Source organism: Dromaius novaehollandiae, chromosome 5, assembly GCF_036370855.1.
Source record: "Dromaius novaehollandiae isolate bDroNov1 chromosome 5, bDroNov1.hap1, whole genome shotgun sequence".
In the NCBI taxonomy this organism is placed as follows: Eukaryota; Metazoa; Chordata; class Aves; order Casuariiformes; family Dromaiidae; genus Dromaius; species Dromaius novaehollandiae.
This window is the reverse complement of record NC_088102.1, coordinates 24,002,818-24,021,388: the sequence shown is the minus strand read 5'-3', so window position 1 is coordinate 24,021,388 and position 18,571 is coordinate 24,002,818. Positions and strand designations below refer to the sequence as shown.

Here is an 18,571-nt window from a genome sequence, read left to right as displayed (position 1 = left end):
TTCATGTGCTGCATTTAAATTACTTTTTGCAGAAAGCGGTATCAGCAGATAGCATACAACTAATGCAAAACAAACCTCCATTCATCAACTTAAGTTACTATGTAAGTTTTAATGCCTATTTCTGATTTTACGAGAATTGTTTTGATAGTAAACAGTAATCATGTAAAAGACTGTTGTCATTGGAAGAAAATTTTATTCTGCAGTGCTGTGCTGTAAAAGTGTGACCACAGAGTTTCATTTTGCAAGGATGACCTTAATTGTTATTTTAAAAGAGAAGGAAATGAGAAGCTATCTCTACAACTAAAAGTAGTTGATAATTAAGCTGGATATATATATTATGCTTTTCAATTTCAGTGTATATTTAAAAAAACATTAGATTCTATACTTAAAATTTTATAAAACAAACATCATGTGCCTAGTGTTCTTAAGTCTGTCAAGATCCTCAGACATGAAAACCATATATTTTATTTTACAGTAGCAAAATATTTCGCATTCAATGTTTATACTTGCATTCTATTGTGGACGGTCAATGTTGAATAATCTCAAATAGCAACACCTAGGGAAAGTAGTACCCTACTTCCCATCATGTTTTATATACAGATGTCCATATACAAATGATAAGTCTCATTCCTCAGTTTCCTTTTAGCCTCCCACTCCTCATTTTCCTTTCAGCCACAGAATCGCAGTTCTAAGGACATTAAATATGCCTGTAGACAATATATCACAAAAAACTATCATTAATGTAATGCACAACTTGACTGTTTCCTTCACACAGCTGTCTGTATGCATGTCTGTATGCATGTCTGTATGTCTGGCCACGGCCAGAACAGTACTGAATGCAAGCTCGGCACAGGCTGAAACTGAGATAGGGACTGGGACAGACTCTTTGAGGACCTATTCTAGTATTATAATGAAGTTCGGCAATACAGGGTTTTCTGTTGCGCCTTTTTTTGTTTGTTTATTTGGGAGGCAGAGATTTTTTTCCATCAGTGTCGAGGGTGAAGTACTGTATTATGGCTGGAAAAGGAGCAGTCCTGGATTGGAATGCCATAGCTGAAGAAGGTGCCACAAAAAACAAACACGCACGCACAAACACAGGCACGCACAAACACGTAGTGTTCACTTTAGACCTTGCAGACTCTATCCTAGTTTTTTACACTCTTATTTTGGATGAAATCCTTAGTAAGCAATTTAGAATTTAAAAATTTTAAGTCTTTCTATGATCACATGAGACAGGAATATGGAGAAATGTGATTTTTTTTTAAACTATTCACCCAACTTTCTCCAACATTTTCCATCTAAAGCTAGTTATTTATCTAATGTGCAACCTAATTGCCACAGGTGCTACATATGCAACTCTGCCACTGTTGTGGTAAACAGTGTAATTCAGATTTCCAGTCCCTAGCTTGACTACACAGATCATCGCTTTTGGCCAGCATTTTCAACACCTCACTTCAGGAAAACAAAAAACAAAAAAAAAAATCATTTTACCACAAAACTAAAAAAAATTCATTCTAAGTATAGAAAACACAACACTATGTATTCAGTGCAACGTTCCTCAAAACATTTATGAACAGTTAAAGTTGGAACACGAGGAAGGCTAAGCCATTTGGCACAATTTACTGTAAATAAAAACTAAATGCCTTATACCACAGTTACCATGTGCAAACATTCTACAATGATAAAAATACAATAAGCCACATTTCGCCCCACCGCACTTATATTAGTCACCTAAAGTAGACCTATCTGTAATTTTCTCCTTCACCTCTTTTTCTGCCCTGTACCTCAGCAGTATAGTCACCAGTTTCTAATGCTATAATATCACACTGCTTGTCATTCTATTATAACTTTCACTGACGCTAAGTCAGGAACCTAATTATTTCTCTTACTAATCTTTACTGAATGCAGAACTCAAACATTAATTTATTCATCACAGTCTGATCTGCATCTCTCACCAATCAGGCTGTATCTAACCACCAAGAACCACTGATCCAGAGGGCTTGGAACGTTTATACAAACACAACAGGCTCTGGAGGGTAATGAAGTTCGGTGAGTTGGCGGGGGGGGGAGGAGGAACAGCAAGAAGCATACATTCAGTCAAGAAACTTATTCCTTCAGTAAAAGATATATTGCACAAAATCAGTTTCATGAAGTGATGCCTTCTCCATATTTTTCCCAAGCATGAACATCAAGCTAAAACACCTTAATTTTTTTAGGTTGATATGTGGTTTTAAATAGATTTAAATGCATATACACTCTTGATTTTGACAAAGTCTGCATCTAGGGCACTATTTCCGCATTTAAAAGCCACTGACACAGCAATACAGATTTCAGCTGTTCTGTGGCAAAATCATGGATTTCTCTGACGAGTATATTTTTTTAATTTAGAACAGTGTTACTTATTGCTTTTCAGATATCTTAATTGACTCATCTACTGAAAATTATTGACTAAGAGGGTCATCTTTACAGGAGGAAAAGCCATAAAAATGAATTTTAATGAGAATAAAAATAAATGAAGACAAACATTTATATTAACAATAAATTCTGTTCTTAAATAAACAAATCAACATCTTTTTCCCCTCAGAGCTAGCGAGTTTTTAACAAAATAACTGTCTGCTGTTATGCACTAGGCAATACTGTAAGACTACTTTGACCTAATTAGAATGAGAAATCTTTAGTAAATCAAACGATTTCACAAGCTAGACAACGTATCATAACGTTTAAATGATATATTCTTTTAGGACTATATTTCCTAACAACCTTTCAGAGGAATAGCATGACTGTCAGGCAGTCTTCAGTGCAAATATACTTCCCACACATTAAAGACTTTAGAAAGAGCTAAAACAAATAAACAAAAGAAAATGCTAACTGACAAGAGCCAAACATATCATAATGGCTTCTCATTTGCAAATCTAACTTCCCTGTAGAAAATAAGAGAATTTAAAAATCATCTCTCTTCAGACATGCTAACTTCCTATTGCTTTTGGAGTAACAGGAGAGTCTCCAGACACTGATGGAGAAATTAGGCTATTTTATCTTTAAAATTCGTGTACTATACATTTATTTATTTGTTATCCGTAACAGTCAGGTTGAGCCTATTTCTGTGTAGTTCCATACAGAACAATGCACTTAAAATAGTTACATATGTTTGCAAAATCTTACAGAAGCAGGCTCAGGTAAACTAAAATAACTGAAATCGAAATTTTCTGTATTAAATTTAAAAATTAGTTCAAGATGAAACTCACTCCTAACCATGAGTTTAAGAATGAAGTGTTTAAAAAAAGAGACTTAAAAACACTTAATAAAACATAATTATAATATTTTTCATCCTTTCCATTTTACATCATACTGATGTATGTATCATCATGATTTTATGGCAAGTGTCTGGGACAAAATGTACAACCTCAAACCTTAAATTGTTGAAAACAATGACATTTAAATAAATCAAAAGAAATTTATAATATCACATGTACATACCCCAGAGGCAAATACAGTCACATCCTTCCCACTAACCAAAGACAAATTACACTCAATTCAAACATGACTGGTCACTTCCAACTGGGAATCAGACTATCTGATATGAACAGCTGTTAGAACAGCCTTGATAAAAGGTTTTGTTAGTACGTAAGTTTAGAAATTCACATCCTTGTATTCCTTGATGTCCTACTGGAAGAAAAATACGTGACAAAAAAAGAGTTATTTTCCTGTCACTACCTCTGTAGGGGAATGGTAGTGGGAAGCAGATAAGAAGTACAAAGTATTTTCTGTTCAGACAACCAGAGAAGTCAAAGATTTTTTACTTGCAGCAGTGGCAACAACCCTATCCGAGCCCTCTTCCATCGGTATTTTCGTAGAGCAGGAAGCTAGCACTAGAACACCGTTCCGACTCACAAAAAAAGTGTTCTGACAACAGAAGTTTTAAAAAAGGTTTTCTGTGGTTTGCATCCCATTGACTCCTGCTGCCAGAGTAACTGGAATTTCTCAAGCCTAACAAAACAAAGAACACAGCATGTTTCAGGCTAACCTGGAGTTGTATAGGAGCCGACTGGCTAGCCAGAACACAAATTTTGATGGGCATCAGCAAATCAGTTCTGCTTGCCTCTTCCTCTATGGGAGTATTAATCTAGGTCTTTTTTTATTTATTTATTTAAAGCATTAATCTATATCTTTTTTTTTCCAACCAGTTCAACTGCCAATTTTCATAAAACTTTTAGGAATGAAGTCTTTTGAAACTTCAGTTTTTTTCCAAATACAATTTGATAGGTTAGTTTTAAATCAGCATACAAGTTGAAAAGGGAGTGGTGGGAAGAAAACAGAAGTAAACTGAACAGCATAATCCTATAAACCTATGCAAAGGAAAAACAACAAAAAAAATCTAATTCCTACTTTTAAACTGCCAACAAAATGATAAAATACTATTAGAAAAATAAACACACAATACAAGAACTCTGGCTTATTGAATGCCCTAATACAGGTACAATGAATGTTAAATGACTACTGAAATCCCACATAAGGTTTTGAAAATATCTTCCTCATTTCTTCTGTCAGCCATGAAAGACACTAGAAAACAGTTACCATTCAGGGAGCTACGCATTATCCAAAAATATAAAACTCCTGATCCTAAATGAAGAGGCTACTGTATCCTTACATCTCATTTAGTGTTCAAGGTAAAAATCTTTTAAGACATATATTCCTGTGATAGAGACTGCTGTCATTCTTTGCAGAAAGAATCACTTTAAATAGTACGTGTTTAAAATTGATTAGCAAGCTAGTAATTCCCATCTATGGGATTATTATTATAATGATTATATTGCATCTAATTCCTAAAAAAATGTGCAGTTATGATCTATTTTTCTTACTCTACTGCAGCACCTCATACAACAACAAAAAATCAAAAGTAGTTTAAAAATCAAACTTTAGATCTAAGGCATGATGGAATGGGGAATAAGAAAGCAAGTATCAACTTACACAAGTAATTCCACAGACCAGTATTAATGACAACAGCTGATAAAATCCAATCATCTTTTCTTTGCACACAGGAAAAAAAGAAAAATAAACCAACCCATGAATCCATGGGTGATAGCAAATACCTTATTTTGGTTTATCAAAAAGATGGGAAGGAAAAACGTCTGCAAGCTCAGGCCACCTTTCAAAGGTATCTATAGAATAAAATTAGAAAAGCATGACATTTGCTCTTATTTTAAATGCTACTCCCTAATCTGGCACATCACTTACCATAAACATATGGAAAATGATTTACAAAGAAAAGTTACCTGTATGTGTTCTGCAAGCTGTGCTTTCTCCTTGTCCTTACGCTCTAGGCATCTCTTTAGCTCTTCTACCTCTGACATTACAGCATTATGATTCAGCTTTGCTTTGAGCTCCAATATGTGTTTCTCCAGTTCTTGCTTTTCCCTCTCATATCTTTCAGCTACTATAAAACAGTGGGAACAGAACAATATGCCAAGTAGAGTTCTGGAAAATTTTTTTTTTTCCTCTCATTCCTCTTTTAGCAATATTCTTCTCTATATGTGACTATTCTTCAACTTTTCTTTTTAATCAAGGTATCAGTGAAAAAATGAAAAACCTTCAGATGAAAACTTCTACTAGAGGCAAAGAAAATCTCAGTCTGTATCTTTTTCATGCATCTTGAAGAAACAGACATAACACAGTAAGAAGAAACAAGTGCTTTAAGCTTCATTTCACTCCATACATTTTAATAGCTCCAATACATATTTTTCTTTCTTCATGTTTTTATAGCAATTTTGCTATAATTACAAAACAAATGGAAAAATTAAAATATGCTTTCATTAACAAGAAAGATGTATTGTCACAAATAAATTCACTTTTAAGCTAATAGAGTAGCATTCAAGTGACTGAAGAAAAACTATTAAAATTACCACCTTTGTTACATGCCTGAACCTAAGCCATGTATGAAATCTATCCATTTTCCAGTTCTCTGGAAGGCTTGTATGAAGCTTATAAAATGGAGAGTTCTATTTTAATAACCAAGATAATTCAATAGCTGCAGTATGAAAATATAAAAAGAAGTCATTAATCAAACCAATTAAACATTCACTGAGACACTAGATTAGAGTCCTATTCCTCTATTATATTAAGTAATACATCTCTGTGTTAACTAGGAGAAAGAGATAAAGACTTTTTTTAATGCATTTGATTATCTGTATTTAAAATTTTCAAGCATAAGTATCTAACAAGGTAATTTAACATGCAATTGCATGTTGAAATTGTTTAAAATATTTTTCTTCTAAATATCATGGGTCGCTCTCCAAAATTCTAAAATACTGCAAACAAAAACAATGACTGAATCATACTGGATTATAGTCTTCATCTTGCTAGAATATGCTGTTACTCCTTAGAAATCCTGCCAGAAGTTCAGAGGTCTTATTAACCATGTAAATTACTTTTGCTTTGATTTTCAAGTTGGCAGAATTTAAACTGCTAGTGGACTGAAATGTAAAACTCCAAAAAATGGGTATTTTAAAAATATTTCCAATGTTTTTCTGCTGTAAGAATAACATTCACTTTGCTGAAACTGTCTCTAATAATCTTAACTTGTTTCAACCACACAAATTAAGGTATTTTATCCTCAATCCTCTATTTATTTGTTTACATTCAGATATTGGTACTACTTAACTTAATAAAGCTGAGAAGTTAATCAACTGTTTTAGTTCAAACAGTAGAGGAACTGGACTGAAACTCAAAACAGATTTAATTTCCAGGGTAAATAACACATCTTGTGCAAAATGGGAGAGCTGTACCTATTCTAATTCTCTTGTCATCTTCTTGTTCATCATGGTAGTTTTGGCGATGCATAGCAACATGTGAAATTTGATGTTGCAACTCTACACGATCGTCTTCTGCTCTCGAGAGTCGAGAACGAAGATCCTCAATCTAAAACATATGTACAAGTATGAAATGTTTCACAAAGTCAGAAAGAAAGAGTAAATGGCATACTTTTTTTTAAGCACAATAAAACAAAAAAGGCTATATAGGTAATATTTTATAAATAAATCTCAGGAGTGCTCCAGATGGTAAACAAACAAAGACTGGGTCAGTTCCTAGTTGTAGGCCAAACAATTATGCAAAATGAAAGGAACCATTTTAGCTGATTAGGTTGATAATGGCAGAGTATTAATTTCTCCAGACCAAACTGGATTCTACCATTTTACATGTTGTAACTATCTTTTTTATATTGCATTGCTAGTAAAAACATCTATACAAATTTGACAAACAATAAATATTATGTAAATTTTGCTCATTAAGTGTACAATATCAATATTCTTAAGAAATACAGGGGCTTTCAACATTTTTCCTTTATATTGTGATACTGCCTACCACAAAGATGACATTTTATACAATTAAAGAAAATATGACATACTAAAACTGAATTAAAGGAAAATAGCTCAACACACATTACATCTGTTTGAGAATTATGTGATAAACTATTAAATTCTACACACGAGTTAAATTTAAAACAGTAACATATCTAACTCAAACATCTGCCAGATACTCAAGTTGAACAACTAATGCTAACTGATCTGTACACCAATTGCGCCCATTTATTTTAATTCTTTTTTCTCCCAACTTCTCTGCAAGAAGGATTAGAAAAGTAACTATTTTCCTAAACATATCTAATACTATAATCTAGGTTCCTGCATCTTCTAGATTCAATCACGTCTACATCAACAGGCATTGTTTGGAGCACATTTTAGACAGCTTTTCAGAGATGTATTTTATCATGTTAGGAAAATAAAACAAAAAACCAAAAATTTCTACGTCTCTGAATTAACCGAAGTCACTAAGTATGGCACGCACTCTGTATAACAGAATAATTACTGATACAGAAGTTGTGCTAAACGGTACTATGAAGGATAGTTACAAATTATGTGTTTATAAACGGTACTATGAAGGATAGTTACAAATTATGTGTTTATGTACTTAAACAATACCATAGCTATTTAAAAAATTGGAAAAAGTAAAAATAGAGCTCATTCCATGCATTTTAGACGCTTAAACGGTTCTTCCTGTATTTCCTTCTTCCTTCCCCAAAATGGTATCAGAGTATAAGACAGCAAGATAAAACAAGATGACTCAGACCTAGCCTAGAATGAAAACAAGAGTATTTTCACCACACAGAAATAGCTACCTGACGCAAAAGAGCTTCTCGACTGCCTTCTGACTGCTCCAACTTTTTCCGGGACCGCTCCAATTCTTGCTCAAGCTTTCATTATAATAAGATGATGAACAGAAAAAGCAATGTAGGCATCATATTTTAAATATTTAATTCTGGCACAATTAAACGATATAAACATCTGTTCAAAATAAGTTATAGTATACACAATATGCTTATTTATCAAAAATTTTAAAGAAAATATTTACATATACTAAATTATTACCATACTTTTTTGAATTATATAAAGCAAATTTAACTTAGAGCCTGTAAATTTTTTTACAGTATTCTGCATCACATGAAGATACAGAATGGTGTATATATAAATCCAAAACAAAAGAATATGAAAACAAATTGTTCCTGGGTTAAAAATAAAAGAAAAAAAAACTAAAAAGTTTTTAAATCTTTGCCCTCAGATTGGGGGTATAATTTCAAACTCTGAATATTATCTCATTTTCAGTTTTTCTAAGCTGTTGTTATATAGTTTATTCATTAAAATTTTAAAGATTACATGTATTGATAAAACTGCATAATTATGTACACTCTCTACATAATTATGTATACTTTGTGCTTTTCTGGGTTGCGCAGGAATCTATATTTGAATTATTTCAAAATTTAAGAAAATTGATAAATTGAAGTGCTTAGAATTCCAAACAACTAGAATCTTTCCTAACGTATAATGTTAAGGAAATTTAGAAATGTATAATCAGCAAACTTATGTACCATTTCCGAAACAGAAGATATGAAATATTTTCAGTGAATTCTAACATAAATACCTCAAACACTGCAAACATGCACATAGAAATAAAAATATTTTTTGATAGAGGAAATTTTTATTGCAGAGGAAGCAATCACAATGAGGATGTTGAGAGGCTGACAAATGGGCAAATTAAACAATAATAGCATTAATGGAATGGATAGTGTAACAGAACATAAAACACTATATACATGGTTTAGCACAGAGGAGTAAAACTTTGAAGGGCCAAAGGGTTAAACTTGTAAGAGGAAAAAAAGCTAGCAAAAATTTCCATAAACAAAGAGCAATATGGCCCTAACAACTTGCAAGAATAGAAATATAAGCAATATCATTTTCTACAAACAGGAAGAGAACAACATAGCATTAGACAGTTCAGTAAAAGGAGTACTTAATAATAACCAGGTTGCATAATAACGAAACATGGGTTAGCTGTAGGAACAGAGGAAAGCTGTATCTTTAGAGCTGCTGCAAAAGAAGCAGCAGCAGATGCTGTACAAATTTAGCTGTAGGGGACAAATCAGAGAACCAGATCAAGGATAATCCCCAAGTTCTATGTTTGTGTGTCTGGCAGGATGGCAAAGTTAGCAGTAACACACTATAGCTAAAGAGCTTTGGAGAGAAGATAGAAGCATAGCTATACTCAGAGTCTAATGCAAAAAAATCACCTTGTTATCTTAAAGAGTAAAGAAAGTTTTACCCTGTGGATTTCTCCACGAGAGGAAGAATATACTATATGACACTATGTACAATTAAAACTAGAGAAAAAAGGACAAAATTTAAGTCTTACTTGGTTCTTTTCACTTTCATATTTCACAAGTTTATTTTTCATGAGTTCTGCTGTTTCATCTGCTTTAGCATCTCGTTTATTTAAAGCCTTTAAAAAGGAAAAAATACATTGGGAACATCACTGTAAAAGTTACAGAAGTCTTCCTTATAAGTCTGTTAAAATGAAAAAATCTGCTGATATATTTAAGAGATCTAGACAAGTGCTTTCTGACTATGTTTAATATTTCCAGATAAAGCCAACCTGTATTGTTAAGAATAAATATAAGAGTGAATATATAAACACACCCATGCACAGAACTGGGACAAGTACAAAGTCAAAACTAGCATTAACATCCTTCTGATCCATAGACCTCCAGACACTGAAAGCTGACCCCAGACATTGTGAGGTGAAGATATAAGAGGTGCTTAGAGATAGAAGCTGTAAACATATTAGATTAAGAGGACATATAAATATATGTTTATATTCTCTAACATAAAATATGAAATTAAATGGAATACAAGGCATCACTAGTAGGGAAAACACTACTATAAGGTTGTTTGGGAAGCCCATACCAGAAAGTTACTTTTGTCTGAATCTGGACAGATGCTTAAAATTGCAGCGTTAAGATAGGATGAACCAATACATTCCTGACCAAAAGTTACTGACTTTGGGGTGCCCTGTTTTGGGGAGTGGCAGAAGGGGCAGGCAGAGGGGAGAAAATCTGTGGGGCTTGATTATCAGAATCGTCAAATATTGTCCCAACTATTTAAACCCTTTTCCTATCTCCCTCAAACTGAAGTATCTAAAGTCATCTATGTGTGTTTTTCAGAGCATCTTACAACAATACAATTCCCCTGAATACCAGTTTCAAAAATTTTTCTCCCTCTAAAAACCAAGACTATTTTCAGAACATAGCCAATCACTGGCAAAGGAATGCACTCACAATCACGGATATTAATGACAGATACAATTTACAACATGCCCATGTACCCAAGTTTGGAGAACTGAAACCATAACAATATCATTGATTCATCTTAAATATTTGTTAGAAACTCCAGCTAGTGGATTACTAGCCATGCTGATATAATTTGCTGCAAATTTGAGTAACTGTGTTAATTACTCTTTCGTTTCTTTGCTGCACAACACAACCAAGCATTTTGCTTGCCACAAATCTATTTATTAGAGATCTGATCAGTTAATACCTTTTCCTTTCACCCAATATCATGAAGCAGAAGTACAGTATCTTTTCCATTTTTACTACTACTACAGCAAAACAGCAACAGAAACATACAGCTGTTCCAGAAAGAAATGTCTTCTATCCAGTCTATAGACTTCACTGCATATGAGAGAAAGATTTCACTTTATCAAAGTAAACAGTAAAATATCAACCTCGGAGAAGCCAAGCGTTCAGCTTCAGAAGGTTTGCTTTGAAAAGTAGCTCTGGAGAAAATAAATGGATCTGTGCACTTCTCAGGATTATACCCTCATCTCAAAACACACATGGTTTTCAGTATAGTTATGCCTACTTTCCTGCTTGAACAGTTTATATTAAAATCTGAGACTGTGGAAGATATTTATTATAACAGGGCCACAGAAAATATGCTACATAATAAAAAATGCTTTTGGTCTTACTGATTCATAATCAAATATTGCCAGATTGTAACATATTTGAGATATTTTTCTAACTATTCATTACAGATTCAAGTCTACCTTTCCAGTTAACTATAACTGCACACAAACCCTACACACTCCCATTTGCTCAAAAAAGGCTCTTGGGAAAACCCAGAAAGCTACAGGGGAAAACAGCCAAGAAGATCGATACTTCAGCTAATGCTATTATTGTACAATGATTTTTTTATGACTAGATATATTAGTTCAGAACAGTCTATTAGAGAGATATGATGTCTACTAACTGCAATTTAATTTCATTTGTACTAGCCAAATTAGAAGCTCTGTTACATACAATCAACTTCATGCCAACCATATTTTCAGCCCTAAACTACTTAAAAATATAGGACCAAAAATACATCAGGACTTTATGTGCAGAATTTGGTATTCCAGCATCACAAGGAAAACATTAAAGCTGCAGTGGAATTAGAAATGCTGAGAAATTTTTCAAAGATGTTCCCTACTGATAGCAAAAGCTATGTCTCTGCATCACTAATACATCCTAATCCACAGAAGAAACCACAGAAATCAATACACCATCTCAACTTATCAAGATCACTCAATAATATTTAGGCCATTAAACAGTAATAACTTCAAATAAAAAGGCAGTCTTTCATACCACTGATACTACAATTAAGATGTTCACTTTTATTTTCTGGATATAGTAAAAATTGCCCATAACCATCTCATTTTTAAGAAAAAATAGGTCATTTTATATATATATATATATATATATATATATATATATACACACACATATATATATATACACACACACACATATACATATATATATATGTAAGTTAAACTACTTCACAAAGAACATGGTGCTACAATAAAATTAAACATATCACACATGCACTGCTTCAACTAGGAAATGCTGCTTTTCCCAGTAGATATTAGATAGGTAATCTGTTAATCAATCAAAATGTCATTAAGAAATGGAAAAATCTGGACAACCACAACTACACAAGCATCAACCTTATTAATGACTCAGAAACTGCATTTATACAAGTCAGTTCTATTCTTGCTCTGTTTCTTTCACTCCTTGAATAATTATCCCCTATTGGCTTGTGCCAATAATGTTTTTCTCCACTACAGGTTTCTCTATGAAAACCTTATAACTGTCTCTGGGAAAGGAAGTGCTATATAAAGATAAAAAACATGGAGAGCGCCAGTTGGGTTTGAATTCTTTGATTTCATTTGTTGTCTCCAAGAAAAGAGAGTGGGGGCAGAGGTCAGAAATGTAATACCCAGGAAATGGGAACGGGATGCTGAGCAGGCTGGTATCAATAGTCTCTGCCACTCCCTGAAGACATCCAAGCAGCCAGCAGACACGGCCCAGAGGAACTCTGCCTGACAACACTAAAGGACCAGGGAATGGAAACAGGCCTACTGTCACCAGGATTCCCCCACCAGGGTCCTCCTCCTGAAGGCTTAAACATCCAGGTTGGCCAGAAGGAGGTTGACAGAGGGGTTATGTGACTTGGAAAGGCCTCAGAGAGATGCAAATAAAAGTGTGAAGGGGGAAAGCACAGTCAGAACCCCGACGGGAAGCTGTGGATGGGCCACAACCTGGCACACTTCAGATACATGTACACCAAGGTCTTCTCCTTGTTGCAGAAAGGTCACAAGTAAGGTGGCCCTGACAACCATACTACATATAAGTAATATATATACACACACAATAACATAATACATTATATACTGTGCTATATACCATATGTTATACAGTGCCTATATATAACATGACACATAATATGCGTAATTTCTATTATATTTACTATAATGTGATATACTATATATTTACTTTATAGTTATATTTACTATAGTATATAATTTTAACATTCCTAAACTTTTTTTATATATATACTGTGTGTGTATATAAATATATATGTATTTATATACACATCTACACACACACACACACACACACACACACACACACACACAAAAAACAAACATTGCTCACGCCACCACACCACAGGGGATTTTCCATCCCTGGCAGGCCACAGAATCAGCCTGGAGTATGAACTGGCCTGCTGGTGTTCCTCAGGCTCTCTTGGTAGTAAAAGGTCCTTTTACTCGCAGGGGGGAGAGGAATGGGAGAACACGCTTTTAAAGATGTCTCTGTGGCGCGGTTTGGGGATGGACCAGCTGAATGTTATACAGCCTGCTTTGGTGGTCAGAAACAGGATATGGCCTCTGACAGGCTAGATGAATTTTTGATTCAACCCAGTGCAGCCCTTCCTACAGGTCTTTTCATAGTTTCCTAGCATGAGATAACTATCGGAACTTTAACATACATGGTATACCACAGGCCACCGTACCTCACCACACACAGTATACATAACTGCAAAACTTTACTTAGATAAAAATCATTCAGTCCCTGCTAGATATACATATAAGTGAAAAAACTATATGGGGAAAACAGGTGCTACAAATGCCTGAGGCCTCTGTAACAACAGGTCTCATTCTTTTTCAGCTAATGAAAACTTTCCAATAGAGATGCACAATTTCTACTGCAACCTTAAGCCTACTAACTTTTAGTTTTTTTCTAATAAAAGCAGATGATTTGAAAGCAGCCCACAGACAAGTTGAAATTTACTCTCTGTCAGTATGAGATTTATCAGTGAAATATATTCATACTAGCAGAAATACAGAAGCAGACCAACCTCATGTCATACTCCATAATAAGAGAAAGCATACCACATCCTAATCTGAATGAAAATTCTTTCCCTAACCTGAGACATCAGTAGCTAACATGGGTCCAAGTCTAAAGATATTTCAGTGACAGATATGAATGAGACCTGCTTATGTTCTAAGACAAAGATATAAGTCAGAGTCAAACTGCAATCAAAACAGAAACTATTAGCCACAGGTGGCATAGCACAGAGCCAAGGGGCAAAATATATTATAGTGGTATCAATGATGCACTAAAAACATTCTGAAGGCTCAGAACATAGATCAGGTTTACATTTGTCTAAAAAGACAATAAGGATAAAGACATGCAAAAAGAGAATTTTCAATAACATTTTTGACCCTGGTTTACCACACCCTCTGTTTAGTCTCTAATGTTTGTCAGTCTTGCACGTGTAGTAGGGTACAGACAGAATCTGATTATCTAGCTGTACAGAAAAAAAGGGGAAAAAATGCTTCCCAGTCTGTCAAAACTATCAGCATGAACAGACTTACTCATTTCACAAAAATCCAAGACCAAGCAAAGCAACTAGTAAAGCCATCCAGGACATCCACTTCATATATATAAGCTGTTTTTAAGAAAAATATTTGCTTTAGAAAGAGGGTTTATGAACATAAAAACACCAGTACTAAGTGGAGGGTGTCTTCAAGTTCAAAATAAAACAATAAAGAAAAGCATTTGTTGTCCAAATTAAAACAACTAAGATTCTTTAAGTAATCCATATATGCATACTGGTAACACTGCAGAACAAAACACCAAGATGAGCATATTATTTTTCCCTTCTAATCAGAGACAGGTTTGGAACAATGATATGGAAGAAAGTGAACATGCACAATGTACACTAATTTCAGGTTTGTTTTATAACCAGATAAAGTTTAAATACTCCAAGTATCCATACCAGTTCAAAAGATATAAACACTTTTCTGTACATTTTTATGTATCTGCCTATATGCAGCACATTGATTACTGATTCAGAATAATAATGCAAAATTTGATGCTAAAGATGAAAAAATTTATATGCCAAGTTTTCTTCATAGTCAGTAAATATCCATATTTCATCTTGCTTTAATAATTAGTCCATGATGATAATAGTGGAATAGTTTGCACATCATGTGAAAGAGAGACAAAGACAAGCCAGACAAAGAGAAAGAAAAATGTTTCATCATGTTCAGTTAGACCCTGAAAATGTATAATTTAATAGTTACGATTTAGGACAATGACTCTCCTAGGATGGTAAAATACTGACAAGTAGTGGTCAGTTATGGGCACTGCACTTTCCCTAAAAATTATAACTATTAAAACCTCACAAGATTTAATTTTAAAAAACTGCTGATCAAATCCAAAAAGCAAATTTGATTTTGATTTGAAAAGTATAGCAGGCAAACCAACGAAACAATTGTCTCATTAACTAGCCACAACTGCTTTAAATAACATTCCTTCGTAAATCATTCAGGCCCTATTAAATGATGGGATTTCACGACTCAATCCAAACCCTACCCTTCTTCCAGTAATGTTACTTGAGAAGCATCTTAGAGAAATAAAAGAGGGCAGAAAAAGACATTAAATCCACACAATGATCACCACAAGACTGAGGCCACAGACAAAGCTAAGAATCCATTAACTCGTCATTCAAAGTACAAAGCGGAGGAAATGGAATACCAAAGTAAAAACCTCTTTTTAAAAGTGATGCAGAAATATGCTTCACCCAAATAACTGTTTCAGCAAAAAGTTTAGATATTTCCTTTCTTTGCACTAGAGCATGCAAAAGTACACACTGCATTTAAGTACAACGCTGTTTATTTCTTCAGCAGCAACTTAAGCTATAGAAGTCTACACCATGTCCCTGTTAACATTTATTTACAGTAGAGATTACTTGCTGATACCTTCCTTGCTACATACTATCTATACACACTTCCCACACTTCAAGCTCTCACATGGAAAGCTTTCTCCCCTAATCAGTAGCTGCAGGAGACATAGGATGTACCACAAGAGACATAGCGTACACCTTTCCCTCCCCCCCAACACATTTCATTTGTATAAATGAAAGACCACATCCTCACAACTCTCAATCCCAGAGTTATCAAGAGAGAGCAATCTCCAGAACAGGGCAAAGGAAAAAAGAATGGCAATTTGGCAAATGAATATCACACCTCAAAGAAATCCTCTTAGCGATAAGCAACATTCTGTTCTTCAAGTGACTGTTCATACTGACATTCAGGTGGGTGAATCCAAGCACTCCATTGCAAACAGAGTAGAAGCAAAAAAAGAAAAAAAAAGAAAAAACCCTAAGACCACCACTGTCTAAGTTAGTGTCATTATCGCCAACGATTGTCATTAAGGAAGATTTGCAAAATGAAACTCAAATTGCTACTACCATCTCCAAGCCTTCTTGCACAGAACCAGCACAGATATTACAAAGTTTACTGATTCGGGTTCCATGCTTTATCCCTAAACTTGCCTATGCTTCACTAATGAAGGACATCTCATTTACTGGCAGCAGCTCTGCTGCTTCCTCTGATGTTCCTGATACTTCAGGCCAAACGGAAGCACCACAAAGGAAACGGCTGATCAAAAAGCCAAGCAGCAGAAGAGGGCAGCTAGCCTATCCCGGTATTGATTGGAGGGGAAAATATTCTTAATGAACACAGTGTCCACCAAGAATCTTTGAGTGAGTGCATACTTCTATTGATATACAGAATGAAGAGATCCATATTGTCAGGAAGCAGGTCCTCAACATCATTTTGTGTATCTCATGAAGGTTCAGAGAAGTGCACTAATCAGACCCTTGCAAACTTTCGCAATCAGCTGAGTTTCAGAGAAGTATCAAAAAACTTATTCCACAATAAGGAAGAAAATCAGCAAAGGCATATATTGTTGTAAGAAGTTGGTGCTCTTAACATATAAGCAAAGTTTGATGAATGCATTCTTCAATGTAAGGCAGTCAAAAATAAGTAAGCTCTCACAGTTGAGTCTGAGAATCTCTCTTGAAACTCTCCTAACCTATCATGCAATCTTTGTGGCAAATCTACCATCAAATGATGGGTGATAAGAAAATAAAGGTAAAAAAGAAAAATCAGTTATTTTACACAGGATCAGGATTGTAATCAAGAATTTTATTATTTTCTTTATTAAATACCTACTTAGCAGGCTTTGCCAAGATAGCCTAATTAAAATATAGGATATAAAAAATTCATGAGAAATGGTATTAACTTACTAGTTTTTCTAAAATCTTTGGTCAAAGATCTTTAATAACAGATTTAAGTTTGTATATATTTTACAGAAAGATTAAAAAAACCCTTAGTGAAATATGTCCATTCAAGCAATTATGCTGATGTACGCAATGAACAAATCGACAAGAAGCCAACTAGTACTTATCTTGAAAATAGAACTGTTAAAGTAACAAGTTTTTTCAGCTACTTCATACACATAAATTACATTATTCAATGCATTTGGGTTGTCATTTTGAATCCATTCACCTCTATCACCACATACAAGAAGAAAAAAAAAAGATCAGAAAGCACTCAAGAACTCAAATCGGCTATACCCCGTTCAGACAGTTCTCATTTTTTAATTGAGAGTAGATCAGTTCTAAATTCTTTGTCTCCCTATAAATTCTTATATTCCTATTCTTTCATTCGTCCTGTAATTTATATTCCATAACAAAATAATTTTCTCCTCAAATCTTTTTCATGCAGCATGCTCTTGGGATGATGGTGCACAGACAGACACAGTGTATACAGGATCCAGATTACTTCCATTCCCCTCCCAAAAAACCAAAACAAAACAAAAAAATAACCCAAAAAACACCCAAAAAACTGTCTTCCAAAAGGTAGTGCCAAGGTGGCCCAGTCTGCCAATGTGGGAGCTGAAGGGTTCAGCCAAATGTTCAAGATATATTGAACCAGCTGGAAGCAAGACCAATTTTTCAACCTGGGGAAGGACAAATGAACTTGAATGGTCATGAGGGAGGCATATGCACCAGCTGAAAGGAGGACTATGCGCCAGCTGAAAGGAGGCTCATGATAAGGATCTGAAATCAAAGGACCTTAGCAACGATGGACTCTGAAGATATCTGGCATGTAGCAAGTTGAAACCATCTGCAATTGCAACCATCGCAAAGATGTTCTCCAAGCTGTTGAGATGGCTATTAGAGAAGTAGTAGGAAGAGGACATACTGTTCTGTATGGAAGCATATGTTTCAAAGTCAAAATTATCCTTATAATCCTCTGTGATTTGTCAAGGGAAGATTGTCTAATACCTGCTGAAAGAGGCTCCCTTCTACACTTGTCACCTGACACCACCAGATTCTATCTTGCATAATCGAGGTTAGAAGCTCTTGAAAAAAAAAACTTAATTCACTAAGACAGGGGTAATCTACCTTTTATTAGGATTCACAAATACAGTGAGAATAAAGTCCAGTTCAAGAAATCCAGAAGCCATGACAAATCAGCCACTCAGAAGGAAGATTTGGACCCCACCTCCCTT

At 34.5% G+C, this 18,571-nt stretch overlaps 1 protein-coding gene across 11 annotated transcripts in view; it reads right to left on the bottom strand.

The window, feature by feature from the left end:
• The window catches only part of CEP128 (centrosomal protein 128), a 135,146-nt gene that overhangs the window by 90,680 nt on the left and 25,895 nt on the right, over positions 1-18,571 (bottom strand). For 8 of the 11 annotated variants that reach the window (XR_010389353.1, XM_064512226.1, XM_064512230.1 and 5 more), the window contains 5 exons: positions 9,739-9,825; positions 8,171-8,245; positions 6,783-6,915; positions 5,274-5,434; positions 5,091-5,159 (listed from right to left, as the gene is read on the bottom strand). Coding sequence is in view for 10 of the 11 variants with exons in the window: in XM_064512226.1 (XP_064368296.1) it covers positions 5,091-5,159; positions 5,274-5,434; positions 6,783-6,915; positions 8,171-8,245; positions 9,739-9,825 (525 nt within the window). In the remaining variant the exon portion in view is untranslated. The remainder of the gene's footprint in view (positions 1-5,090; positions 5,160-5,273; positions 5,435-6,782; positions 6,916-8,170; positions 8,246-9,738; positions 9,826-18,571) is intronic. The other 3 variants (XM_064512227.1, XM_026111357.2, XM_064512228.1) reach the window with 3 other exon arrangements.